Raw genomic sequence first — 25326 nt, forward strand, 5'->3', positions numbered from 1 at the left:
ACAGAACGAAATTTCAATGTACCATTTGTAATTCAGTAATATGAGAGAATTGGTCAGGGGTCTGAATACTTTTGCAAGCCACTATATATATATATATATATATATATATATATATATATATATATATATATATATATATATATATATTGTGTGTATGTGTCAAAATCATACAGCAAACATCACAAACAGTCATTAGATTTGATTCTTTGAGTCTCTTTATTTTGTTATTTCAGAATTTCAAAACATATTTACAGCAAACCGTAACACAAACAGCATCCTCACTCACAATACAGCATTGGCTGTGACAGCAGATGTAGATGACTATCCAGCTGTGACAGCAGCAGCAAAACCATATATATTTCTTAACAAGTTTCAAACACTGTGTTATATACACAGCCTCTCTTTCCCTCTCTCTCACTGCTCAGCACAGAGCAGAGGGAGGCTGATTAGAGAGTAGAAGAGCCTGCCTTTCTCTCTCTCTCTCTCTGCTCCCCAGCACAGAGCAGAGGGAGGCTGTTCAGAGAGTAGAAGAGCCTCCCTTTCCCTTGCTTTCTCTTTACTTGATTTTCTACAGATGTCTACAATTCAGATGTATCTGTTCTTAGCAATAGATAAACGGCACAGTTAGAAGCGCTGGACCCTCAGAGGGAAGTCGGAACTGAGAAGTAAGATGGGAGAAAGGAAAGCCAGTCCTTTTCCTAGGCTGGGAAGCAAATGGAACAGCATTCGAAGCAGATCTCCAGACAGTCGGAGGACTCACAGCAGTCCTCCAGCAGCCCACAGTCCATGCCGGCTGCGCAGCTCTCCTCCCCGCCCCAGCAGCAGGCCTCGGCCCCGCCCCCACAGCGGCAGGCCTCCCCGCAGCCCGGCCCACACGCCACGCATTCCACCAATAGGGAGCAGAGAGACAAGAACTCGCAGAACAGGCAGGCCAGGATGCAGTGTATGCAGTGGTCTGTAGGGGGAGACAGAGAGCAGAGGAAAAATACCTTTTAGTGCCATGTACTGAACCCTTGCAAAAGAATAGCAAAGCATAGGGAAGTATTGTAAAGCACAGAGGGGTCTGGTAAAACATAGGGAAGCATTGTAAAGCACAGAGAGGACTGGTAAAGCATAGGGAAGCATTGTAAAGTATAGGGAAGCATTGTAAAGCACAGAGAGGTCTGGTAAAGCATAGGGAAGAATTGTAAAGCACAGAGAGGTCTGGTAAAGCATAGGGAAGAATTGTAAAGCACAGAGAGGTCTGGTAAAGCATAGAGAAGAATTGTAAAGTACAGAGAGGTCTGGTAAAGCATAGGGAAGCATTGTAAAGCACAGAGAGGTCTGGTAAACTCCTGTCAATGAAGTCTATTATTATTATTAATATTGAAATGATTAGGAGCAGGGTTAGAAACTTACAGTAGCCCTGCTGCTGCTGCTGCACTCAGTCCTGGGGTTCAGAACTCCCCTCAATGAAGTATATTATTATTATTATTATTATTATTATTATTATTATTATTATTGAAATGATCAGGAGCCTGGAGTTTGAGCTGGCTACCTCTGCCGCAGCAGGAGACCCCCAGGGACCCCTGCGCTCCCCTGACTGTGTGACTCCCGCTGCACGCCACGCGGCCGTGCCTTTACCAGGGGAGACCCCCGGGGACCCCTGCGCTCCCCTGACTGTGTGACTCCCCCCTGCACACCAAGCGGCCGTGCCTTTACCAGGGGAGACCCTCGGGGAGCCTCCTAGTGGTGATATCTTGACTCACCCTCTCCGGCTGCTTGCTGTATCTCAGAGGCGGTGGATTTGATGCTACGCTGGCTTCTGTAGCTGGAGGTAGTCAGACGCTTCCCGTTGCCATGGTGATGCTTTTGGAGGCTTCTGACGGGAACCAGGGGGCCGGCTCGAAGCTGAGGGGGCGTGCAGATGGGCGGGGCTCCATTCGACACGCCCCCTGCATGGGTCTGACCATTTGCATGAGGGGGCGGGGATTCAGGCTGAGGTAGGGCGGCGTCTGTTTGGATAAAAGCGAAATATGAAAAGGTAAGGGAAGGAAGTGCTTCCCGGTTGCCTGGCAACGGGAGCCACCCGTCTCCTGCTCACCTTGTTCAGTTTTGTGGGCGGGTCTTGCGTCGCGGCTGGGGGAGGGGAGGAGTCGCTTGTTCTCATTGGCGGAGAGCTTGTTTCCCGCTAGTGAATGCTCGCTGATTGACGGGTGGCCATTTTGTCTGTGGGGTTCCGCCTCTAGGAGTGGAAAGACGCAGCTTTAGATTGTACAGTCAGGATTACAGAACGATAACAGAGACCAGGGGGGCGAACTCTGCATCATCAACAACTGCTGCTGCTGCAGAGTCACTTCCAATAGGACCTCGTTTGTTTTACATCTCGTCCGAAGGACGGAGCACAAGGAGTTGAAGTGACTTGCTCAGGGACACACACACACACACACACACACACACAGGGAGTCAGTAGCTGAGCTGGGATTTGAACCTCCTGGTATCGAGACCCCTTTCTCTCTTACCACTGGACCCACGAGCCTTTTTTTTAAATTCCATTTTCATTTACAAATCCTCACCTGAGTGTGATGGCCCACTGTCAGTGTCGACTTCGCTCGGGCCGGCGGCCTCTGTATCCCCAGCCTTCCCTGAGTCCATGATGCCTGCCACACACTCAGACATCTGGGTTCCGATCTGTCAGACAACGGGACCCCAAATTTGGAGGCATAAGATTTTAACTTCATTCTCTCCCTCTGTACCAATGATCACCAGTCTTGTTATATATATATCAGCAGCTTTCCTTGGACTCTATGAAGCTGAGTGAGTTCATTCTATATAGAGGGGGTGGACCAATGACGTCATTGTATTTTGCTTATTGCTCTTAATTGTACTGTAATTCTTTATGTACTGTAAGCCCCTCTGGGTTTTAGTTATTTTCAGATAAAAAAAAGGAATTCAATTTCATATTTGATTTGGTGTTGTTTTAAAATCATGAACAACTAAGCTGTGTGTTGATTGTTAAAATAATTGGAATTCGAGCGAGTTCTCAATGTGACGTTCCCGTAAACGCGACGGTGACGTCATAAACACCAGGAAAACGTAAAAACGTTAAAAATGACCGACAGAGGCTTAACCACGGCCATTTAACACATAAAAACAAAGATAATATCTGTATACACATCGTATGTACATATAATAATGGATTTCAACGTATTCTTTGATTTAATTGAATAAAAAATGCGACCATCAGAAGTCAACCTGATAACTTTTTTTTGTTATCGTACAGTCCCGAGAAGAACAGACCTGCGCACAGCCGAACAGGAGCGGCATGTGTCAGGCATATGACTCGAATGAGCTCGCTAAAAATATATATACCAGCGACTGCTTATAAATGTGTCTCAGAAGCTCCCGAGAGCTTAATGCGTTTAGCAGACCGGTTAAGAAGCGTTCGCATGAACACCGCTGCATTCCCAGCAGCCCGCCGCTGATCATACTGCTGAAGACACCCAGTCTGGGTGATCAGTCCGTGCCGGGGAACACGTGTTGCTCGCAAAACAAAAGGAAGCGAGTTTATCTTCAGACTGGGAGCACTGGAACCTCTGGGAACGCACCTTCTAGTCTAATAATCGTGACGCCATCCGCTGAATGTTTGTGTCATTACAATCTTTGAACAGCAGCAAGTTTACTCTGCCTTTTAAACAGCTGGAGGGCTTTTGCCCGAAACGACCTGAAAATAAATTAATTTTGTTTATAGTCACACACAGCGAGATTTGAACCGTGAACCGATGGTTACAAGCCCGTTTCTTTACTGGACCACACTATACAGACCCAAGCACAGTCCTCTAAGTTATCTGAAAAGTCTTCGATGAGAAAGTTGCCGGGCAGTATTGAGATTTTGAAGAATATTAAGCGGTATGCAGAACACTGGAATAGAGTATTTTAATAATGCTGCATTTTTTAGGCTGCATTGTCAACATTTGTGATCAACAATCCCTCAGAAATTATATAAAAGGGTTTAGAAAACAAAAGGACCCCGAAGAAGCGACGCGTTGTGACTGGAGAAGCTGTGTGGGTTTGAAACAAGATTAATAACATAATTAATAATAATAACTAAATAAATAACGTATGCAAGACACTGTTTATATATGATAAATATTATATTATATAATTGCTATAAAAATTGTCCAATATTAATGCACTATAAAATAAAACGGAAATATACACTAGAATTAATCTACAAATACACTTTAAAAACACGCAGATCAATGTAGCGGAAATATAGGGCAATTATTTATTTTTTTTAATTAAAGTTACACAATAAGACAGAGTGCTTACCTTTCAAAACACTTGCCTGTAATATTTCGCAAACACGTCACTGCGTTTATAATTCGAAATGTGTTTAGCTTTTAAACTCCCTGAGGCGTGTTTCGGATTTGTGTAACTCTTTTGTACGCGTTTATAGCCGGGCTGGTGTTTAAAACACTTCGCAAACACGCCTCGGACTGAACACAGAAAGTTTAGCAATTATTGAGCGCTCCATCGCAGCGTTACACTTGATGACGTGTAAACATGCTTTTAAGAATAGAACGTTTCTATATTACTAAGCACACGCGCCATTTACACATTAAACGCGTCACACGTTCTTTGGTGAGCAGATATACAGTTAATGTAAATACTGTGTTATTTTTTACAGACTATAATACAAGATATGTGACGCAAAATCCAAAACACAAGATATGTCATATTAATATGAATTATGCACTATACAAACTGTTATATATTTTATATGATATATATATATATATATAATATATATATATATATATATATATATATATATATATATATATATATATAATAATAATTAAAAAATATCCTGGGCTGCCAGTTGTTAACGGCAGTCTTAGACCTGGAGATCTTTGATAGAAAGATTATATGCAAAATATATATTATTATTATTCAATCGATAATAAATATTTACCTGCTCGTTGTTAAAGAGTCTTAGACCTTCGAGTCAATACCAAGTCTGGAAACTTCTATTATGGCTGTACCACAGTTTTATTAAAATAATAATATAATAATAATAATAATAATAATAATAATAATAATAATAATTGAATTAATGACTCAATGAATATGCTATTAATATTTGTTTTTAAAGTCCTTTCTTCTGTAAAGAGTTTTGAAGTCTTGGTTTGGTAACTTGACAGGAGCTTGTAGGCGAACGCAGTTTTTCGATTTAGCCACTCATTTGGTTGACGAAAATATAAATATCATGAGCTGTCCCTCTCCCTCTCCTCCTCTTCTCGCTCCTCCTCTCTCTCCCTCTCCCTCTCGCTCCCCCTCTCTCACTCGTTCTCTATCTTTCTCTCTCTCCTGCTCTGCCTCTCCCTCTCCCCCCTCTCTCTCTAACTCTCTACCTCTCTCTCTCTCTCTCTCTCTTAGCTCAGTGGTTAGATAAAGAAAGCGCTGGGCTGCAGTGTGGAAGGCAGTGGGTTTGAGGAGCTCAGTGGTTAGATAAAGAAAGCGCTGGGCTGCAGTGTGGAAGGCAGTGGGTTTGAGGAGCTCAGTGGTTAGATAAAGAAAGCGCTGGGCTGCAGTGTGGAAGGCAGTGGGTTTGAGGAGCTCAGTGGTTAGATAAAGAAAGCGCTGGGCTGCAGTGTGGAAGGCAGTGGGTTTGAGGAGCTCAGTGGTTAGATAAAGAAAGCGCTGGGCTGCAGTGTGGAAGGCAGTGGGTTTGAGGAGCTCAGTGGTTAGATAAAGAAAGCGCTGGGCTGCAGTGTGGAAGGCAGTGGGTTTGAGGAGCTCAGTGGTTAGATAAAGAAAGCGCTGGGCTGCAGTGTGGAAGGCAGTGGGTTTGAGGAGCTCAGTGGTTAGATAAAGAAAGCGCTGGGCTGCAGTGTGGAAGGCAGTGGGTTTGAGGAGCTCAGTGGTTAGATAAAGAAAGCGCTGGGCTGCAGTGTGGAAGGCAGTGGGTTTGAGGAGCTCAGTGGTTAGATAAAGAAAGCACTGGGCTGCAGTGTGGAAGGCAGTGGGTTTGAGAAGCTCAGTGATTAGATAAAGAAAGTGCTGGGCTGCAGTGTGGAAGGCAGTGGGTTTGAGAAGCTCAGTGATTAGATAAAGAAAGCGCTGACTCATAACCCTAACCCTAACTCTTATCCCTATCTCTAACTCTGCCACGATTAAACTGCGACTATTATTTCAACAAATTTCGCGCCCTCTTGCGGCCTATAGTGGCTACTACATCCGACGTTAACCTGAACTGAAAGGTAATAAGCAGTAGCATTTTCAGCTATTGTATTATTGACCTATAATAATATTTCTGACGCAGTTGTACCAGTAATTGCGTCATCTTGTACCTGCACCGAACTGCTCCACACGTGTTCTCAAAATTGTGATATTCTGCAATCGGATATTTTGCAATGGGATATGTTGTAACAACTGTCAATAAATAAATACAATTAATAATAATAATCAATAATAAGCAGATCAATGTAGTGCAATTTACACTCCAGGACACCAGGGTGCGCTCTAGGGAAATCCATTCACATACACAAAAAAAAAAAAAAACGGATCCGCCAAAAAAAAAAAAAAAAAAAAAAAAAAAAAAAAAAAAAAAAGAAACAACACAAACAAAAAAAACTGTTTTTTTTCTGTTTTTAAGCCAAAAAATAAATAAAAACAGACTTCGGAATTAAGAATCATAAATAATAATAATAATAATAATAATAATAAATATATATATATATGGGAGGTTTTTTGGGCCGCGATTTTGTTGCGGAAAACGGAAACAAACGTCACTTGGTATCTCCGTCTTGTTTTTGGTTGTCGAGTCGTAAGCGAATTGTTTTTAGCAGCTCGAGAGATATATAAATACATATATTTAAAATATTTCTTATTGTTTTTATCTCAGCTCGGGGTAAGCGTTTTGCACTTTCAAAATGGTAAGTCGACCATCCCCATCGTGCCGGTTAACGCAGTCCTGTTTATATATAGATGTGTGTTCAGTTTATATTCATCATTTGAATGTTGACGAGTTTAAATTATTTACCGAAAAAATATAAATATGTGCCGCTTTCCCGATTTCTGTTCAGTTGCCGACTCAAAACGAGCTTACTTTTATTGTAACTGTATTACTTTTGTTTTTAAAAACCTTTGATCGGTTCGAAATCTCAAAGACGGTATTAAAATATACCGGTGATTACAAAGGCTTTGTTTACAAACGTGTATTCCGTTTCATTTAGTTTATAAAATACCTACAGATTAATAATAATAATAATAATAATAATAATAACGTTTACCGAATTTGTTTAGCTCAGGTGTGTCTTATTATTTACCCTCCTACTATGTTCACAATTTAGGTGCATCTGTTATGTTTTGAGTCATATTGACCCGATACAATTTCAAACTAATTTAAAACAGCCTTTAATTGATTAACTGTTTTTATTTGCAAGGGTTTTACTCTTTTCTGCTCTTTTAGTCCAGGAGCTGTGATAAAACTTCTCTGACTGCCAGCCTGGGAGCTCCTCATTTTGGAGTGTCTTTACCAGTGAGACGCTGTTGCAATACTGACAGAGAAGACTAGGCTCTGCCTTGTAGATATATATATATATATATATATATATATATATATATATATATATATATATATATATATATATATATATATATATATATTTGTTTTTTTTTTTGTTTTATAAATATCTCCAGACAGGTGCAGCCATTTCCAGAGATAATAATACAAATATAATAATAATAAAATAACAAATTGAATAAGTTTTGTTTTATTCCGGCACACAAATCTACAAATAAACACCACAGGTCACAGTGTCCCGAACATCTTATTTGCACACATGACCTGTTCTAAAAAAAATAAGCATCTCAGAGGTTGTTTTCTGTGTAGAAGTTCATGACCCTGACTAAGGAAAAGTCCTAAAATATTATACAGAAAATGAAAAGAAAAATCGCATTTAAGCTGATTGGAAACTAGAGCCGGGTCAAATAGACCTGAACCCTAACAGGAGGGTGAAGTGAGCAGTTACTGTATTGTTAATAAATAGTTGTTATGTAACTATTTTTTTCTATGCATATTTTTTTTGTATTTAGTTAATACTATTGAATTAACGAATAAAATCGCGTATGTCAAACTACTGGGGTTTTATTTTCGTCCCTGCTTTTAAACTGTTCTGTAGGTATCTTGTTGTTTAGTGGATGCTTTTATCCAAAGAGATTTCCAGAGACTAGGGGGGTGAACTCTGCATCATCAACAACTGCTGCTGCTGCAGAGTCACTTCCAATAGGACCTCGTTTGTTTTACGTCTCTTCCGAAGGACGGAGCACAAGGAGGTGAAGTGACTTGCTCAGGGTCGCACACACGCACACGCACACACACACACACACAGGGAGTCAGTGGCTGATCCCGGATTTGAACCTCCTGGTATCAAGACACCTTTCTCGAACCGCTGGACCAAAGAGTCCCAAAGTGCTGTACGGAGTTGAATACTATTGCAATGTTTTGTTCCCTCTCTCAGGACAGCGAAGTGTCTGACTTGGACCAGGCGACGGGGCTGGAGAGCGGGATGGAGGTTGAGAATGGAGAGCACGCTCCAGTCTACTGCATCTGCCGTAAACCTGACATCAACTGCTTCATGATGTGAGTCCTATCAGAATAGCTGTGCCTCAGGTCAGGGAGTGTCTGAACAGTGAGTCTAATCCTATCAGAATAGCTGTGCCTCAGGTCAGGGAGTGTCTGAACAGTGAGTCTAATCCTATCAGAATAGCTGTGCCTCAGGTCAGGGAGTCTCTGAACGGAGAGTCTCTGAATCCTATCAGAATAGCTGTGTGTTAGGTCAGGGAGTCTCTGAACGGAGAGTCTCTGAATGTTTATGGCACAGAGTTACAAGAACATTATCGCACGCACTAAATTGGAGAGAGAAATGGGGGCGCGTTATTTGAGCAAAAAAGAAAAACACATTGTTCGAACTGTCAAATAAATGTATAAAGTATTTTTGGTCTGGTTCTTATGTAGCGATTAGCAGAGTATCATTTATGAAAGATTGGCCCTGTGTCAATATCCAGTAAGATTGTGGCAAGTATAAATAATGAGCAGTGAGGGGGTTTCCTGAGTGGCACATCCAGGAAAGGCATGTCCGCGTGGAGTGCAGGATGTCGCTGGTTCGAATCCAGGCTATTCCACTGCCGACTGTGGACGGGAGCTCCAAGGGGGGTGGCGCAAAGTTGGCAGAGCGCCGCCTGGGGGGTGAGGGGAGGGTTTAGGTCTGCCAGGGTCTCCTTGGCGCACCAGTGCCCCCTGTGGTCCGGCCAGGCGCCTGCAGGCTTGCCTGTAAGCTGCGTAGTCCTCCGATGCTGTAGCTCTGAGGTGGCTGCACAGCAAGTCTGCAGTTTGGAAAGAAGTGGGCGGCTGACGGATTCGGAGGACAGTGTGGGTTCGTCTTTGCCGCTCCCGAGTCAGCGTGGGGGGTGGCAGTGGTGAGCCGAGCTTAAAAAGAATTAGATATGCCAAACTGGGAAAAAATAATAAAAAAATAATAATAAAGTTGTGCTTGCACACCTAGAGAACTGGTTGGGATGAAACTATTCTAATGCTCATGTGTGTATATATGTGTTTTGTTGTTGTTACAGTGGCTGTGATAACTGCAACGAATGGTTTCATGGTTACTGCATCAACGTCACAGAGAAGATGGCCAAGTCTATCAGGGAGTGGTACTGTGAGGAGTGTAGAGGTAATCATTGCTTTGTTTGACAGACGTCTTCATCCAGCTGTTGCAGGGGCAGTACAAGGTTACAGGGCAAAAACACGGGATTTAAAATCTAGTTCACGGTCAGCGCAAGAGCTGCTGGAAAGAGAGGTTAAGAAGTACCAGGATTAACCCTCTGCGGTCCATTTATTCAGTGCTTGTCAGGCACGTCGGGTCCAGTTTATTTTCACATGCGCTGTTTAAAATGTTTTTCTGAGTAAAACAGGTTTAAAAGGCACTGAATCGCAAAAGGACACTCAGTACTGCATCTCCAGCCAAGCCCCACCCCTTGTTCTCTGTATTTTTCACATACCTCTTTATAGACGTGCATACTGATAAATCCTCTCCTGATCACTCGTTTTATCATCAAACTTCTCAATAATGTGATCCAAGTCGTTATTTTATTACTGTAACATCTCAAAAAGCTCTGCAGATGTCTGTGATATTCTTTGAGCGCTGGATGCAGAAGCAGCTCTCTCCTGTCCATGTTATCTCTGTGGTGCAGGGGGCTCTGTATTGCTGAGATATTCCCCTTTTTCTTTTTCGGCCATTGAAATGTTTTCTTGCTTTTTTCCGGAGCAAAAACGACTATAGACCTGTGCCTGATGTCTTTTTGATGACTGGAAATGGAAAATTGTAATTGTCTGCTAATGGTTAAAACTATTTGTATCTACAGTGGTTAATTAGCATTGCATTGCTGAGTGCAGGGGAGTCCAGAGCAGAGTAGATCAATTTATAATTACCATCACAATTACAGAAGTGTTGTTTTGCTGAAATGAGAATTACGTTGTGATTCTTGGTTCTGCCAGATTTTGAATTTAAACAAATAATCATCTCTCCCTCTCTCCCCTCTTCTCTCTCTCTCTCTCCAGGTCAGAATGCCCTGCTGGAGATTAAGTACCGCCCGAAGAAATCTCGTGAGAAAGAGACGGAGCAGGAGAGGAGTGAGAAGGAGGAGAGGAAGCAGAGGGAGACGCCAGAGTTCAAGATGGACCGGAGACGAGGATCCCGGGTGGGTTCAGTAAGAGGGGAGCAAGTGAAACGCAGGCAGGCAGGCAGGGAGGGGAATCGGACTCCTATTGCACAGCAGTGTCACCCAGTCCAGGTTGAAACCAGGAATGGATCACACTGTTGTGCAGCGGGAGTCTGATTATTAAACTCCTCGTGAAACCAGGACTGCATCACACTGCTGTCCAGCGGAAGTCTCGTTTCCCAGCTGCCTTGAATCAGATACCTGCTTTGTTTTTGTCCAGTTGGTTTTTTTTTTCTCGTCTTGGAAGAATTTATTCTTTGAGAGTAAAAGGGATTTAAAAAAAAAAAACTCCAATACATAAAAAAAAAAAAAAAAAAAAAAAAAAAGTTTTTATGCTGCACATGTTAACTACATCTCATCCAAAGGATTATATGCATACCGTGCAATATTGTTATTATTAATGACTCATTCAGACCCGCAGAGGCTAGGGGGAGTGAACTGTGCATCATCAACTGCTGCTGCTGCTGTAGAGTCACTTCCAATAGGACCTTGTTTTGTCTTATCTGAAGGATGGAGCACAAGGAGGTGAAGTGACTTGCTCAAGGGTCACGCACACACACACACACGCATGCACGCACGCACGGAGTCGGTGACCTGGGTTTGTGTTGCAGTGTATCATGTTGTAATTGTGTTGTAGTGTAGTGTATTGTGTTGTAATTGTCTTGTATTGTAATTGTCGGGCTCTCTGCTGGTTTGCTGCTCAGATTAAGCGTTCTGCTCGTATGTGTGGGGAGTGTGACCCTTGCAAACGCACGGAGGACTGCGCTCAGTGTGACTTCTGCAAGGACATGAAGAAATTCGGGGGACCCAACAAGATCCGACAGAAGTGCCGGTTCAGGCAGTGCGAGGTCCGGGCCAGAGTGAGTAATAGTAATAATAATAATTATAATAATAATTCACAGTCAGTGCAAATGCTGCTAGAAAAAGAAGTTAGGATTAAAACTATTGTTTTAAAATTAGGTAAGCTTTGTAAAGTACAGAGAGGTGTGGTAAAGCACAGGGAAGCATTGTAAAGCACAGGGAAGCATTGTAAAGCACAGAGAGGTCTGGTAAAGCATAGGGAAGCATTGTAAAGTACAGAGAGGTGTGGTAAAGCACAGGGAAGCATTGTAAAGTACAGAGAGATGTGGTAAAGCATAGGGAAGCATTGTAAAGCACAGGGAAGCATTGTAAAGCACAGAGAGATCTGGTAAAGCATAGGGAAGCATTGTAAAGTACAGAGAGGTGTGGTAAAGCACAGGGAAGCATTGTAAAGTACAGAGAGGTGTGGTAAAGCATAGGGAAGCATTGTAAAGCACAGGGAAGCATTGTAAAACACAGAGAGGTCTGGTAAAGCATATTAAAAAAAAAAAAAAAAAAAAAAAAATTACAAAAACCCTGTTATATAGTAAATGCACAGTGTAACATCGGTGTACAAATAAGAAATAAAATAACAAGTGTCAGTCAGTGAGACTGCTGTACGGGGGAGGCTTGTTCCCGTCCCTGCTGCAGTGTGTGACCCCAGCTGCCTCTCTCTCTCTCTGTCTGTCTCTGTCTCTGTCTCTCTCTCTCTCTCTCTCTCTCTCTCTCTCTCTCTGTCTCTCTCTCTGTCTCTCTCGCTCTCTCTCTGTCTCTCTCTCTGTCTCTGTCTCTCTCTCTCTCTCTCTCTCTCTGTCTCTCTCTCTCTCTCTGTCTCTCTCTCTCTCTCTCTCTCTCTCTCTCTCTCTCTCTCTCTCTCTCTGTCTCTGTCTCTCTCTGTCTCTCTGTCTCTGTCTCTGTCTCTTGTAGAAGATGCTGCGAGTCCGTGATGAGGAGTTCCTGTCCGGGAGGGAGCAGGACGACTCGATGCACTCAAAGGACTGCAACCTGTCTGACGAGTACGATGAGCAAGAGCTGGAGCTCTACCAGCAGTACAGGGCAGCAGGATACGACGACCACAACATGGTACTGCAGGAGAGGGAGAGGGGGAGAGGGGGACACGACGACCACAACATGGTACTGTAGGAGAGGGAGAGGGGGAGAGGGGGACACGACGACCACAACATGGTACTGCAGGAGAGGGAGAGGGGGAGAGAGGGACACGACGACCACAACATGGTACTGCAGGAGAGGGAGAGGGAGAGGGGGGCACGACGACCACAACATGGTACTGCAGGAGGGGAGAGAGGGAGAGGGGGATACGACGACCACAACATGGTACTGCAGGAGGGGAGAGAGGGAGAGGGGGACACGACGACCACAACATGGTACTGCAGGAGGGGGAGAGGGAGAGGGGGACACGACGACCACAACATGGTACTGCAGGAGGGGAGAGAGGGAGAGGGGGACACGACGACCACAACATGGTACTGCAGGAGGGGAGAGGGGGATATGGCGACGAGAGAGACCACAACATGGTACTGCTGCATTCTGTATGAGATGGGGGGAGGGGGATACGATGACCACAGCATGGTACTGCTGCACTGTGTGTGTGAGAGAGAGGGAGCACTTTACACTGTGTGTGTGTGTCTGTGTTGTTTGTCTATGGTTCTGTGTGTGGGTGAGTGTGGTTCAGGGGTGGGATGTGTGGTGGTTGTACAGTATTTGAAGCACACTGGCGCCCTCCTGTGGCATGTCTCGTCCTCAGCCCTGGCTCAGCGATGAAGACGATGGTCCGTTCCTGGACCCTGTGCTGCGCAAGCGAGCGGTGAAGGTCAAACACGTCAAGAGACGCGAGAAGAAGTCAGAGAAGAAGGTAAGACGAAGACGGCCGATTCACCAGTTGAGAGAAACGAGGGGAGAAGCAGCTGCTCGGGTCTGAAGAATCTACGGAGAACAGCGATCTGCACAAACCCGACCTGTAGTTATGAATCATAAGCTTTTACATTTTGTTGTTTTTCATTTGACTCCCATTGCATAGCAGTGTCACCCAGTCCAGGTTTTACTGCTTGATTAGCCCCAGTGTGTCTAGGTAACAAGCTCAGGTGTGTCTTACTATTAAACTCCTAGTGAAACCAGGAATGGATCAAACAGCTATGCAACAGGAGTCTCGTTTCGATCCCTGCTCCTTTGGTGTTTGTAACAGCCTCTATCTCCCACCTTCCCGCTCTCTCCCCGCCTCTTATCTCTCTCCCCCCCTCTCTCGCTCGCTCTCTCCCCGCCTCTTATCTCTCTCACTCTGTCGCTCACTATTTCTCTCACCCTCTCTCGATCGCTGTCTCTCGCTCTCTATGTCTGTCTCTCTCTCTCAGAAGGAGGAGAGCAAGTACCGTCGTCACAAGCAGAAGCAGAAGCACAAGGAGAAGACACGGCACAGCGAGCGGGGGGAGTCGAAGGAGACGGGAGCACTGAAGCAGTGCCTAGGGCCGGGCTGCGTGGAGCTGGCACGCCCCAACTCCAAGTACTGCTCGGAGGACTGCGGCATGAAGCTCGCTGCCAAGTACGAACCAGCTGTTTAAAAATTAAGTGAAACCTGCCTGTTTTAAAAGCAGATACTGGGATCTTGAAATGAAGGAAGAGTGGCAGCGTTTGTGTTTGCAGACTTAATGTACTCGCTCATCTAATCTATATAGTTTTAGCTGAGAGAGGCAGCTTCACAGCATTGCTGTGTGTTCAGCACACCTTTGTGAAGGGAAAGTGTGTTTGAAAACAAACAGCCGATGTATTTATAGTCTTTGATGCCACGGCAACCGCTCGTTTTCTTTCTATTTTGGATTAAGGAGCTGCTGCTTTTCTATTTTAAAGCTTCAGTCTGTTTATCTGTTTATTTTTTATTCTTCATTGCTGTGCATTTTAATCTAATAAACTAGGTCATTTGTTTTTCATCCCAGTGGCTTTTCTGAGTGTGACAAATGTTGAAGTCTCTCCTCCCTTGCTCCTCTCCCTCCCTCCCCCCCTCTCTTCTCACCCCTCTCTCTACCTCTCCCTCCCCTCAGTCGTATCTACGAGATCCTGCCCCAGCGGATCCAGCAGTGGCAGCAGAGCCCGTGCGTGGCGGAGGAGCAGGGGAAGAAGCTGCTGGAGCGTATCCGCCGGGAGCAGCAGCAGGCCAGGCTGCGTCTGCAGGACATGGAGCGCCGCTTCCACGAGCTGGAGAGCGTGGTGGTGAAGGCCAAGCAGCAGCATGTGCAGCAGGACGAGGAGGTGGGATTGGGGGGGGAGAGCGTGTGTCTCTATGCAAGCGTCTCTCTCTGGCTCCCTGTGTTTGAGAGCGTGTGTCTCTGTGCGAGCGTGTCTCTCTGGCTCCCTGTGTTTGAGAGCGTGTGTCTCTGTGCGAGCGTGTCTCTCTGGCTCCCTGTGTTTGAGAGCGTGTGTCTCTGTGCGAGCGTGTCTCTCTGGCTCCCTGTGTTTGAGAGCGTGTGTCTCTGTGCGAGCGTGTCTCTCTGGCTCCCTGTGTTTGAGAGCGTGTGTCTCTGTGCGAGCGTGTCTCTCTGGCTCCCTGTGTTTGAGAGCGTGTGTCTCTGTGTGAGCGTGTCTCTGTGCGAGCGTCTCTCTGGCTCCATGTGTTTGAGAGCGTGTGTCTCTGTGTGAGCGTGTCTCTCTGGCTCCCTGTGTTTGAGAGAGCGTGTCTCTCTGGCTCCCTGTGTCTGAGAGCGTGTGTCTCTGTGTGTCTCTCTGGCTCCTGGCTCCCTGTGTTTGTCTCTCTGGCGTGTGTGTTCTCTGGCTCCCTGTGTTTGAGAGCGTGTGTCTCTGTGCGAGCGTGTCTCTCTGGCTCCCTGTGTTTGAGAGCGTGTGTCTCTGTGCGAGCGTGTCTCTCTGGCTCCATGTGTTTGAGAGCGTGTGTCTCTGTGTGAGCGTGTCTCTCTGGCTCCCTGTGTGTGAGAGCATGTCTCTCTGGCTCCCTGTGTTTGAGAGCATGTGTCTCTGTGTGAGCGTGTCTCTGGCTCCCTGTGTTTGAGAGCGTGTCTCTCTGGCTCCCTGTGTTTTGAGAGCGTGTGTCTCTGTGCGAGCGTGTCTCTCTGGCTCCCTGTGTTTGAGAGCGTGTGTCTCTGTGCGAGCATGTGTCTCTGTGCGAGCGTGTCTCTCTGGCTCCCTGTGTTTGAGAGTGTGTGTCTCTGTGCGAGCGTGTCTCTCTGGCTCCCTGTGTTTGAGAGAGCGTGTCTCTGTGCGAGCGTGTCTCTCTGGCTCCCTGTGTTTGAGAGCGTGTGTCTCTGTGCGAGCGTGTCTCTCTGGCTCCCTGTGTTTGAGAGCGTGTGTCTCTGTGCGAGCGTGTCCCTCTGGCTCCCTCTCTGGCTCCCTGTGTTTGAGAGCGTGTGTCTCTGTGCGAGCGTGTCTCTCTGGCTCCCTGTGTTTGAGAGCGTGTGTCTCTGTGCGAGCGTGTCTCTCTGGCTCCCTGTGTTTGAGAGCGTGTGTCTCTGTGCGAGCGTGTCTCTGTGCGAGCGTGTCTATCTGGCTCCCTGTGTTTGAGAGAGCGTGTCTCTCTGGCTCCCTGTGTTTGAGAGCGTGTGTCTCTGTGCGAGCGTGTCTCTCTGGCTCCCTGTGTTTGAGAGCATGTATCTCTGTGTGAGCGTGTCTCTGGCTCCCTGTGTTTTGAGAGCGTGTGTCTCTGTGCGAGCGTGTCTCTCTGGCTCCCTGTGTTTGAGAGCGTGTGTCTCTGTGCGAGCATGTCTCTGTGCGAGCGTGTCTCTCTGGCTCCCTGTGTTTGAGAGTGTGTGTCTCTGTGCGAGCGTGTCTCTGTGCGAGCGTGTCTCTCTGGCTCCCTGTGTTTGAGAGAGTGTGTCCCTGTGCGAGTGTGTCTCTCTGGCTCCCTGTGTTTGAGAGCGTGTGTCTCTGTGCGAGCGTGTCTCTCTGGCTCCCTGTGTTTGAGAGCGTGTGTCTCTGTGCGAGCGTGTCTCTCTGGCTCCCTGTGTTTGAGAGAGCGTGTCTCTCTGGCTCCCTGTGTTTGAGAGCGTGTGTCTCTGTGCGAGCGTGTCTCTCTGGCTTCCTGTGTTTGAGCGAGCGTGTGTCTCTGTGCGAGCGTGTCTCTCTGGCTCCCTGTGTTTGAGAGCGTGTGTCTCTGTGCGAGCGTGTCTCTCTGGCTCCCTGTGTTTGAGAGCGTGTGTCTCTGTGCGAGCATGTCTCTCTGGCTCCCTGTGTTTGAGAGCGTGTCTCTGTGCGAGCGTGTCTCTGTGCGAGCGTGTCTCTCTGGCTCCCTGTGTTTGAGAGCGTGTGTCTCTGTGCGAGCGTGTCTCTCTGGCTCCCTGTGTTTGAGAGCGTGTGTCTCTGTGCGAGCGTGTCTCTCTGGCTCCCTGTGTTTGTGAGAGCGTGTGTCTCTGTGCGAGCGTGTCTCTCTGGCTCCCTGTGTTTGAGAGCGTGTGTCTCTGTGCGAGCGTGTCTCTCTGGCTCCCTGTGTTTGAGAGCGTGTGTCTCTGTGCGAGCGTGTCTCTCTGGCTCCCTGTGTTTGAGAGCGTGTGTCTCTGTGCGAGCGTGTCTCTCTGGCTCCCTGTGTTTGAGAGCGTGTGTCTCTGTGCGAGCGTGTCTCTCTGGCTCCCTGTGTTTGAGAGCGTGTGTCTCTGTGCGAGCGTGTCTCTCTGGCTCCCTGTGTTTGAGAGAGCGTGTCTCTGTGCGAGCGTGTCTCTGTGCGAGCGTGTCTCTCTGGCTCCCTGTGTTTGAGAGCGTGTGTCTCTGTGCGAGCGTGTCTCTCTGGCTCCCTGTGTTTGAGAGCGTGTGTCTCTGTGCGAGCGTGTCTCTCTGGCTCCCTGTGTTTGAGAGAGCGTGTCTCTGTGCGAGCGTGTCTCTCTGGCTCCCTGTGTTTGAGAGCGTTGAGAGAGCGTGTCTCTCTGGCTCCCTGTGTTTGAGAGCGTGTGTCTCTGTGCGAGCGTGTCTCTCTGGCTCCCTGTGTTTGAGAGCGTGTGTCTCTGTGCGAGCGTGTCTCTGTGCGAGCGTGTCTCTCTGGCTCCCTGTGTTTGAGAGCGTGTGTCTCTGTGCGAGCGTGTCTCTCTGGCTCCCTGTGTTTGAGAGAGCGTGTCTCTCTGGCTCCCTGTGTTTGAGAGCGTGTGTCTCTGTGCGAGCGTGTCTCTCTGGCTCCCTGTGTTTGAGAGCGTGTCTCTCTGGCTGCGAGCGTGTCTCTCTGGCTCCCTGTGTTTGAGAGCGTGTCTCTGTGCGAGCGTGTCTCTCTGGCTCCCTGTGTTTGAGAGCGTGTGTCTCTGTGCGAGCGTGTCTCTCTGGCTCCCTGTGTTTGAGAGCGTGTGTCTCTGTGCGAGCGTGTCTCTGTGCGAGCGTGTCTCTCTGGCTCCCTGTGTTTGAGAGAGCGTGTCTCTCTGGCTCCCTGTGTTTGAGAGCGTGTGTCTCTGTGCGAGCGTGTCTCTCTGGCTCCCTGTGTTTGAGAGCGTGTGTCTCTGTGCGAGCGTGTCTCTCTGGCTCCCTGTGTTTGAGAGCGTGTGTCTCTGTGCGAGCGTGTCTCTGTGCGAGCGTGTCTCTCTGGCTCCCTGTGTTTGAGAGCGTGTGTCTCTGTGCGAGCGTGTCTCTCTGGCTCCCTGTGTTTGAGAGCGTGTGTCTCTGTGCGAGCGTGTCTCTGTGCGAGCGTGTCTCTCTGGCTCCCTGTGTTTGAGAGCGTGTGTCTCTGTGCGAGCGTGTCTCTCTGGCTCCCTGTGTTTGAGAGCGTGTGTCTCTGTGCGAGCGTGTCTCTGTGCGAGCGTGTCTCTCTGGCTCCCTGTGTTTGAGAGCGTGTGTCTCTCTGGCTCCCTGTGTTTGTGCGAGCGTGTCTCTCTGGCTCCCTGTGTTTGAGAGAGTGTGTCTCTCTGGCTCCCTGTGTTTGAGAGCGTGTGTCTCTGTGCGAGCGTGTCTCTCTGGCTCCCTGTGTTTGAGAGCGTGTGTCTCTGTGCGAGCGTGTCTCTCTGGCTCCCTGTGTTTGAGAGCGTGTGTCTCTGTGCGAGCGTGTCTCTCTGGCTCCCTGTGTTTGAGAGCGTGTGTCTCTGTGCGAGCGTGTCTCTCTGGCTCCCTGTGTTTGAGAGCGTGTGTCTCTGTGCGAGCGTGTCTCTCTGGCTCCCTGTGTTTGAGAGAGCGTGCGTGTCTCTCTGTGTGTTTGAGAGCGTGTGTCTCTGTGCGAGCGTGTCTCTCTGGCTCCCTGTGTTTGAGAGCGTGTGTCTCTGTGCGAGCGTGTCTCTCTGGCTCCCTGTGTTTGAGAGCGTGTGTCTCTGTGCGAGCGTGTCTCTCTGGCTCCCTGTGTTTGAGAGCGTGTGTCTCTGTGCGAGCGTGTCTCTCTGGCTCCCTGTGTTTGAGAGCGTGTGTCTCTGTGCGAGCGTGTCTCTTGTCTCCTGGCTCCCTGTGTTTGAGAGCGTGTGTCTCTGTGCGAGCGTGTCTCTCTGGCTCCCTGTGTTTGAGAGAGCGTGTCTCTGTGCGAGCGTGTCTCTGTGCGAGCATGTCTCTCTGGCTCCCTGTGTTTGAGAGCGTGTGTCTCTGTGCGAGCGTGTCTCTCTGGCTCCCTGTGTTTGAGAGCGTGTGTCTCTGTGCGAGCGTGTCTCTCTGGCTCCCTGTGTTTGTGCGAGCGTGTCTCTGTGCGAGCGTGTCTCTCTGGCTCCCTGTGTTTGAGAGCGTGTCTCTCTGGCTCCCTGTGTTTGAGAGCGTGTGTCTCTGTGCGAGCGTGTCTCTCTGGCTCCCTGTGTTTGAGAGCGTGTGTCTCTGTGCGAGCGTGTCTCTCTGGCTCCCTGTGTTTGAGAGCGTGTGTCTCTGTGCGAGCGTGTCTCTCTGGCTCCCTGTGTTTGAGAGCGTGTGTCTCTGTGCGAGCGTGTCTCTGTGCGAGCGTGTCTCTCTGGCTCCCTGTGTTTGAGAGCGTGTGTCTCTGTGCGAGCGTGTCTCTCTGGCTCCCTGTGTTTGAGAGCGTGTGTCTCTGTGCGAGCGTGTCTCTCTGGCTCCCTGTGTTTGAGAGCGTGTGTCTCTGTGCGAGCGTGTCTCTCTGGCTCCCTGTGTTTGAGAGCGTGTGTCTCTGTGCGAGCGTGTCTCTCTGGCTCCCTGTGTTTGAGAGCGTGTGTCTCTGTGCGAGCGTGTCTCTGTGCGAGCGTGTCTCTCTGGCTCCCTGTGTTTGAGAGCGTGTGTCTCTGTGCGAGCGTGTCTCTCTGGCTTCCTGTGTTTGAGAGCGTGTGTCTCTGTGCGAGCGTGTCTCTGTGCGAGCGTGTCTCTCTGGCTCCCTGTGTTTGAGAGCGTGTGTCTCTGTGCGAGCGTGTCTCTCTGGCTCCCTGTGTTTGAGAGCGTGTGTCTCTGTGCGAGCGTGTCTCTCTGGCTCCCTGTGTTTGAGAGCGTGTGTCTCTGTGCGAGCGTGTCTGTGCGAGCGTGCCTCTCTGGCTCCCTGTGTTTGCCCAGCAAGTTATTTAGGAGCTTGTGTCTCTTGAGCATGAGTGCGTCTGTCTGTCTGGGGGTGGTGTAGTGATTGACTTGTTTACGTCCCTTGCAGGTGAACGAGGGCGATAACGACGACACAGACCTGCAGATCTTCTGCGTGTCCTGCAGTCACCCCATCAACCCCAAGGTGGCGCTGCGGCACATGGAGAGGTGCTACGCCAAGGTGAGCAGAGTGCATCGGATTAGTGCTCAGAATTGTCTCCTGTTGTTGGTTTGCATTGAAAGCTTGATCGTGAGCGCGCAGCTGCTTGCGTTGCTAGGATACACACGTCCAGCTTATATTACGCATTTTTTTTAAATAAAAAAATTAAGGCAACACTTTTTTTTTTTTTTTAAACTATTAACCCTTCGCGGTCCTGTGTCGGACCCTGTCCCACATCATCAAAAAGACGTCAAGCACAGGTCTCTAGTCGTTTTTTCTCCAGAAAAAGCAGAGAAAACCTTTCAATGGCCGAGTAAGACCGATAGGAGCCGAATGAAGCTGAAAAAAAGGGCGTATCTGAGTAATACAGATGCACCACAGAGATAACACAGATACAAACAAAGGAGAGAGCTGTTTCCACATCCAGCGCTCAAAGAATATCACAGATATCTGCAGAGTTTTTTGAGATGTTATAAAGTAATGACTTGGATCGCATTATTGAGGAGTTTGTTGATAAAACGAGGGATCAGGAGAGGATTTATCAGTATGCACGTCTATAAAGAGGTTATGTGAGAAATACATCGAACAAGGGGTGGGGCTTGGCTGGAGATGCAGTACTGGGTGTCCTTTTGCGATTCAGTGCCTTTTAAACCTGCTTTACTATGAAAAATATATATTTTCTCGCCTTTTCCGGAGAGAAAACAACTAGACCTGCGCTTGACGTCTTTTTGATGATGTGGGACAGAGTCCAACACCGGACTGGAAAGGGAAAATTGTAATGTCGGACCTGGTTCAACACAGGACCACGAAGGACTACAATGTGAAACAGTAATGAACAACCGTAGCTCAAATTACACTTTTTTTTTAGTTACTAGATCATCTGTTTAAAAAAACAAATAAAAACAAAAACTAAGGTTTTGTTTATTTTGAAAAATAAAAACAATTCAATTCATCGATTTATTGTTGATAATCGAATACGAAATTATGGTGCAGATTGCATGGCGATTCCATACATTCCAGGTTTTACTACAATCAGACACGCCTGAGCTTGTCGGCTAGACACGCTGGGGGCTGATCAAGCTGGTAGTAAAACCTGGACTGGGTGTCACTGCTGTGCAGCAGGAGTCTGATTCCCAGCCTTGATGCTGTTCTATAGAGCTGCAGTGCTTTTGTGGGTCTTTGTGGCTTCTGATTCTGATTTAATCCAGGTCTGGTGACCCAAATAATAAGCCCCTGCAATGCACAACAATGTGTACTACATGGAGCTATAACAACGGGGTTACAGTCCCAAACAATAACACTTACCCGCCCCACCATACTAACCCCGGTCACCAGTCCTGGGTGTGTGTGTTGGTGCTCGTGGGGGGTGATAACAGGTTTATTTTGTGACTCTGTTGAAGTGCTGTTTTGGCCCACAAGCGACAGAATCATGTTCAGCTGTCTGGTGATTCACAAACAAGACAATTACTAACAACACAGAAAAACAAGCAAGCACTCACGAATATTCTCAGTACACGATCCTCTGTGTCTCTCACGATCCTTCCAGTCTCTCAATATAAACCAAGCGAAGGGAAAGATTTACGATTCTCCGGCCCCTTTATGCTATCACGCATGACCCCTTGGTAAACGATTGCAGCTGGCTGTATTGCCTGCAGCTGCTACCTCGTTTACCTTCCGGGTCAATCCGCTCCTGCACCGGAGTCTCGCCTCCTTCCAGGCTGACCGGCTTCCCGACCCTGGGAATGAACGGTCAGGCCAGCCCGTCCAAAGACTTCCCTTCTGCTACTTGGCGCCCTTACAGGTCGGGAGGGAGATTTACACCCAGAATTGTATTATTTCACAGTCCTGTGTCCCATTTGCTTACAGATTCTGTTTCTCTCCACAGTACGAGAGCCAGACCTCTTTTGGATCCATGTACCCAACCAGGATTGAGGGGTAAGACTGGAGGAGAGGGTCCAGAACACAGTATATATATTGAAGAACAACACATTTCTTTTGAGTTTTTTTTACTGTACTGGAAAAAAATATAATGGGTGAAAAAGACTTCTAGTGGAAACGTTTGCCATTGAATTTCTTTTTCGTGCGTTTTAACCCTTTGCAGTCCTGTGTGGGACCAGGTCCGACATTACAATTTTCCCTTTCCAGTCCAATGTCGGACCCTGTCCCCCATCATTAAAAAGACGTCAAGCGCAGGTCTCTAGTCATTTTTTCTCCGGAAAAAGCCAAGAAAACCTTTCAATGGCCAAGTGAGACCGATAGCAGCCGAGAGAAGCCGAAAAAAAAGGGTATCTGAGCAATACAGATAGCCCCTTGCACCACAGAGACAACACGGACACAGACAAAGGAGAGAGCTGCTTCCGCATCCAGCGCTCAAAGAATATCACAGACATCTGCAGAGCTTTTTGAGATGTTATAGTAATAAAATAATGACTTGGATCACATTATTGGGGAGCTTGGTGATGAAACGAGTGATCAGGAGAGGGTTTATCAGTATGCACGTCTATAAAGAGGTATGTGAAAAATACAGCGAGCAAGGGGTGGGGCTTGGCTGGAGATGCAGTATTGAGTGTCCTTTTGCGATTTAGTGCCTTTTAAACCTGTTCTACTCTGGGTAAAAAAAATAATAATTTAAACAGCGTGTGTGAAAATAAATAAATAAGACAAGCGCTGAATTGAATAAACGGACTGCAAAGGGTTAAATCTCCTATTTGTTGTATAAGGTGTTCAGACTGTGGTTTACGTCTCCTCTTCCTCCCTCCTCTCTCGGCAGGGCCACCCGCCTGTTCTGTGATGTCTACAACCCCCAGAGCAAGACTTACTGCAAGAGACTGCAGGTGCTGTGCCCAGAGCACTCCAGAGATCCCAAGGTAGGGCAGAGAGGAGGCTGCCGGTGCTGTGATGCACAAAATCCGTGCTACGCTCTAGAACCACCGAGGCAGATGAGCCTGGCTGTTTCTGCACAGCGATTAAGGAGCTATCTTGCTTCAGTTGTGCGGAGACCCCTTGACTTCCCTCTTCCCTTCTCTCTCTTCCCCTTCCACTCTCTCCCCTCACCCCTCTCTTCCCCTCCTGCTCTCTCCCTCTTCCCCTCTCTCTCTTCCCCTCCCACTCTCTCTCTCTCCCTCCCCAGGTCCCTGCGGACGAGGTGTGCGGATGCCCCCTGGTGAGAGATGTCTTCGAGCCCACGGGAGAGTTCTGCCGGGTGGCGAAGCGCAAGTGTAACAAACACTACTGCTGGGAGAAACTGCGGAGAGCGGAGGTGGACCTGGAGCGGGTCAGAGTGGTGAGCAGCTGCCCTGTGTTCAGTCCAGGGCCGGAACAGAACCATAATCTGCTCCTGGTCATTGTTCCAACCCTGTGCTGAAATTGTTTAAAACCCTTTCTTCATGCATGATGACACATTTAAAATAGCTGAAAAATAGTCATTTTTCGATGCATAATATCTATCTATCTATCTATCTATCTATCTATCTATCTATATATATATATATAATATAGTATCTCGTATGAGGCTGTCATGTATTTGCTTGCTAGTCTTCCAGTTTTGAAATCAACGCATTATTATTGAATCATTTATTAGATGCTTTTATCTAAAGTGACTCACAGAGTCTAGGGGGGGTGAACTCTGCATCACCAACAACTGCTGCTGCTGCAGAGTCACTTCCAATAGGACCTCGTTTGTTTTATGTCTCGTCTGAGGTGAAGTGACTTACTCGGGGTCACACACACATACACACAGGGAGTCAGTGGCTGAGCTGGGATTTGAACCTCCTGGTATCAAGACCCCTTTCTCCAACCACTGGATCCACCGAGCCTCGGTTAAAGGAACAGATGTATTTAACACCTGCCAGGTCTGAGCAATATAGACAGCCCCCTGCACTAGAGATAATAAGGACAATAAAAAAATGGGCGTATCTCCTACAGCGGTAACACGGACATAACAAAGGAGATAGCTGTTTCTGCTCAAAAATAATATCACAGACATCTGCATTTTGAGATGTTATAGTAACATTATTGAGGAGCTTGGTGATAAAACGAGTGATCAGAGGATTTATCAGTATGCACGTCTATAAAGAGGTATGTGAAAAATACAGCAAACAAGGGGTGGGGCTTGGCTGGAGATGCAGTACTGAGCGTCCTTTGCGATTCAGTGCCTTTTAAACCTGTTTTATTCAGGGGGAGGGGGAATTATTTTAAACAGCTTGTGTGAAAATAAACTGGGCCCGACACGCCTGACAAGCGCGGAATAAACGGACTGCTAAGGGTTAAATGAATACTTTCACATGTGTGTTTTTGTGTCTCCACCCCTGTCAGTGGTACAAGCTGGACGAGCTGTTTGAGCAGGAGCGCAATGTGAGGACCGCCATGACCAACCGTGCTGGACTGCTGGCCTTGATGCTGCACCAGACCATCCAGCACGACCCGCTGACCACTGACCTCAGAACCAGCAAGGAGCGCTGAGACCAGGTGAGAGACACAGGGACCCCCTAACAAACACACACACACACACAGGGACCCCCTAACATACACACACTGAGACACACACAGGGACCCCCTAACATACACACAAACACAGGGACACCCTTACATCCACAGAGGGACAGACAGAGACAGGGACACACACACAGGGACGCCCTATCCATCTCGCTATGACACACACTCCATCCATCATGACCCACGTCATCAGTGTTACTGAAACTAAACTGAGTCAAGCAGACCAGCGTTTGGGCTCTAGTGTCTTCATCAGTGTATTTCACCCTGTGTTTTTAATTTGCAGGTGGCTGGGAGCTGTTGATGAACTCTGGTCCCATACCAATCTCAGATGTGTGAGGGGCGTCTTTTAACCATAGGACACAAATGAAATCAGATTTGTACAACATCGTGACATTGTGTGTGCTTTTTTTTTTTTTTTTTTTTTTTTTTTGTTTAGTGACCTCGCTTCCCGTGTTACTGGCTTCCGAATGTATAGAATCTATATAGAATTAACTCGCTCAGCTTCATAGAGTCCAGTGAAAGCTGCTGAATAATGTTTCCTTGTTAACGTATTGAATTACACACTCAGTGTTTTGAATGTGACGTTTCAGCTTGTGGAAGAGCAAATAGGGTCACATTTTTATAGAATTGTTTTGTGAGCTACTTTCTTT

The 25326-nt window shown here is 47.4% G+C and overlaps 2 protein-coding genes across 4 annotated transcripts; one reads left to right on the forward strand and one right to left on the reverse strand.

Annotated features, from left to right (window-relative positions):
* Window positions 1-210: 210 nt before the first annotated feature.
* Window positions 211-4997, reverse strand: LOC121328692 (myoD family inhibitor domain-containing protein-like). Of its 2 annotated transcripts, none has more exons than XM_041273652.1 (5): window positions 4958-4997; window positions 2556-2670; window positions 2084-2224; window positions 1749-1994; window positions 211-955 (listed from the first exon to the last, which is right to left on the reverse strand). In XM_041273652.1, exons 2-5 carry the CDS (start codon window positions 2656-2658, stop codon window positions 699-701), a joined length of 747 nt encoding a protein of 248 aa, XP_041129586.1. In that variant the 5' UTR covers window positions 2659-2670; window positions 4958-4997; the 3' UTR covers window positions 211-698. The 2 variants fall into 2 exon arrangements, with proteins under 2 accessions (XP_041129586.1, XP_041129585.1); XM_041273651.1 differs by lacking the exon at window positions 4958-4997 and adding an exon at window positions 4312-4581.
* cxxc1b (CXXC finger protein 1b) lies at window positions 3348-25326 on the forward strand. Of its 2 annotated transcripts, none has more exons than XM_041273650.1 (15): window positions 3348-3888; window positions 8508-8629; window positions 9619-9719; window positions 10607-10746; window positions 11472-11627; window positions 12535-12690; window positions 13373-13480; window positions 13977-14164; window positions 14661-14868; window positions 20093-20203; window positions 22068-22117; window positions 22953-23049; window positions 23313-23465; window positions 24497-24649; window positions 24960-25326. In XM_041273650.1, the coding sequence occupies exons 2-14, from the start codon at window positions 8556-8558 to the stop codon at window positions 24641-24643; spliced, it is 1689 nt and encodes a 562-aa protein (XP_041129584.1). In that variant the 5' UTR covers window positions 3348-3888; window positions 8508-8555; the 3' UTR covers window positions 24644-24649; window positions 24960-25326. The 2 variants fall into 2 exon arrangements, with proteins under 2 accessions (XP_041129584.1, XP_041129583.1); XM_041273649.1 differs by lacking the exon at window positions 3348-3888 and adding an exon at window positions 6716-6920.

Source organism: Polyodon spathula, chromosome 16 (assembly GCF_017654505.1).
Source record: "Polyodon spathula isolate WHYD16114869_AA chromosome 16, ASM1765450v1, whole genome shotgun sequence".
NCBI classification, from domain to species: domain Eukaryota; kingdom Metazoa; phylum Chordata; class Actinopteri; order Acipenseriformes; family Polyodontidae; genus Polyodon; species Polyodon spathula.

What these genes read in the sequence shown, in the direction of transcription:
- cxxc1b (XM_041273649.1), top strand. An exon ending in TGGAGAGGTGCTACGCCAAG is followed by an intron (nt 20,204 to 22,067) that starts GTGAGCAGAGTG and finishes TTCTCTCCACAG; the next exon opens with TACGAGAGCCAGACCTCTTT. An exon ending in ACCTGGAGCGGGTCAGAGTG is followed by an intron (nt 23,466 to 24,496) that starts GTGAGCAGCTGC and finishes CACCCCTGTCAG; the next exon opens with TGGTACAAGCTGGACGAGCT.
- LOC121328692 (XM_041273652.1), bottom strand. Translation starts at nt 2,658, where the DNA reads ATGTCTGAGTGTGTGGCAGGCATCATGGACTCAGGGAAGGCTGGGGAT. An exon ending in CAGTGGGCCATCACACTCAG is followed by an intron (nt 2,225 to 2,555) that starts GTGAGGATTTGT and finishes TTCCACTCCTAG; the next exon opens with AGGCGGAACCCCACAGACAA. An exon ending in CGCCCACAAAACTGAACAAG is followed by an intron (nt 1,995 to 2,083) that starts GTGAGCAGGAGA and finishes TTATCCAAACAG; the next exon opens with ACGCCGCCCTACCTCAGCCT.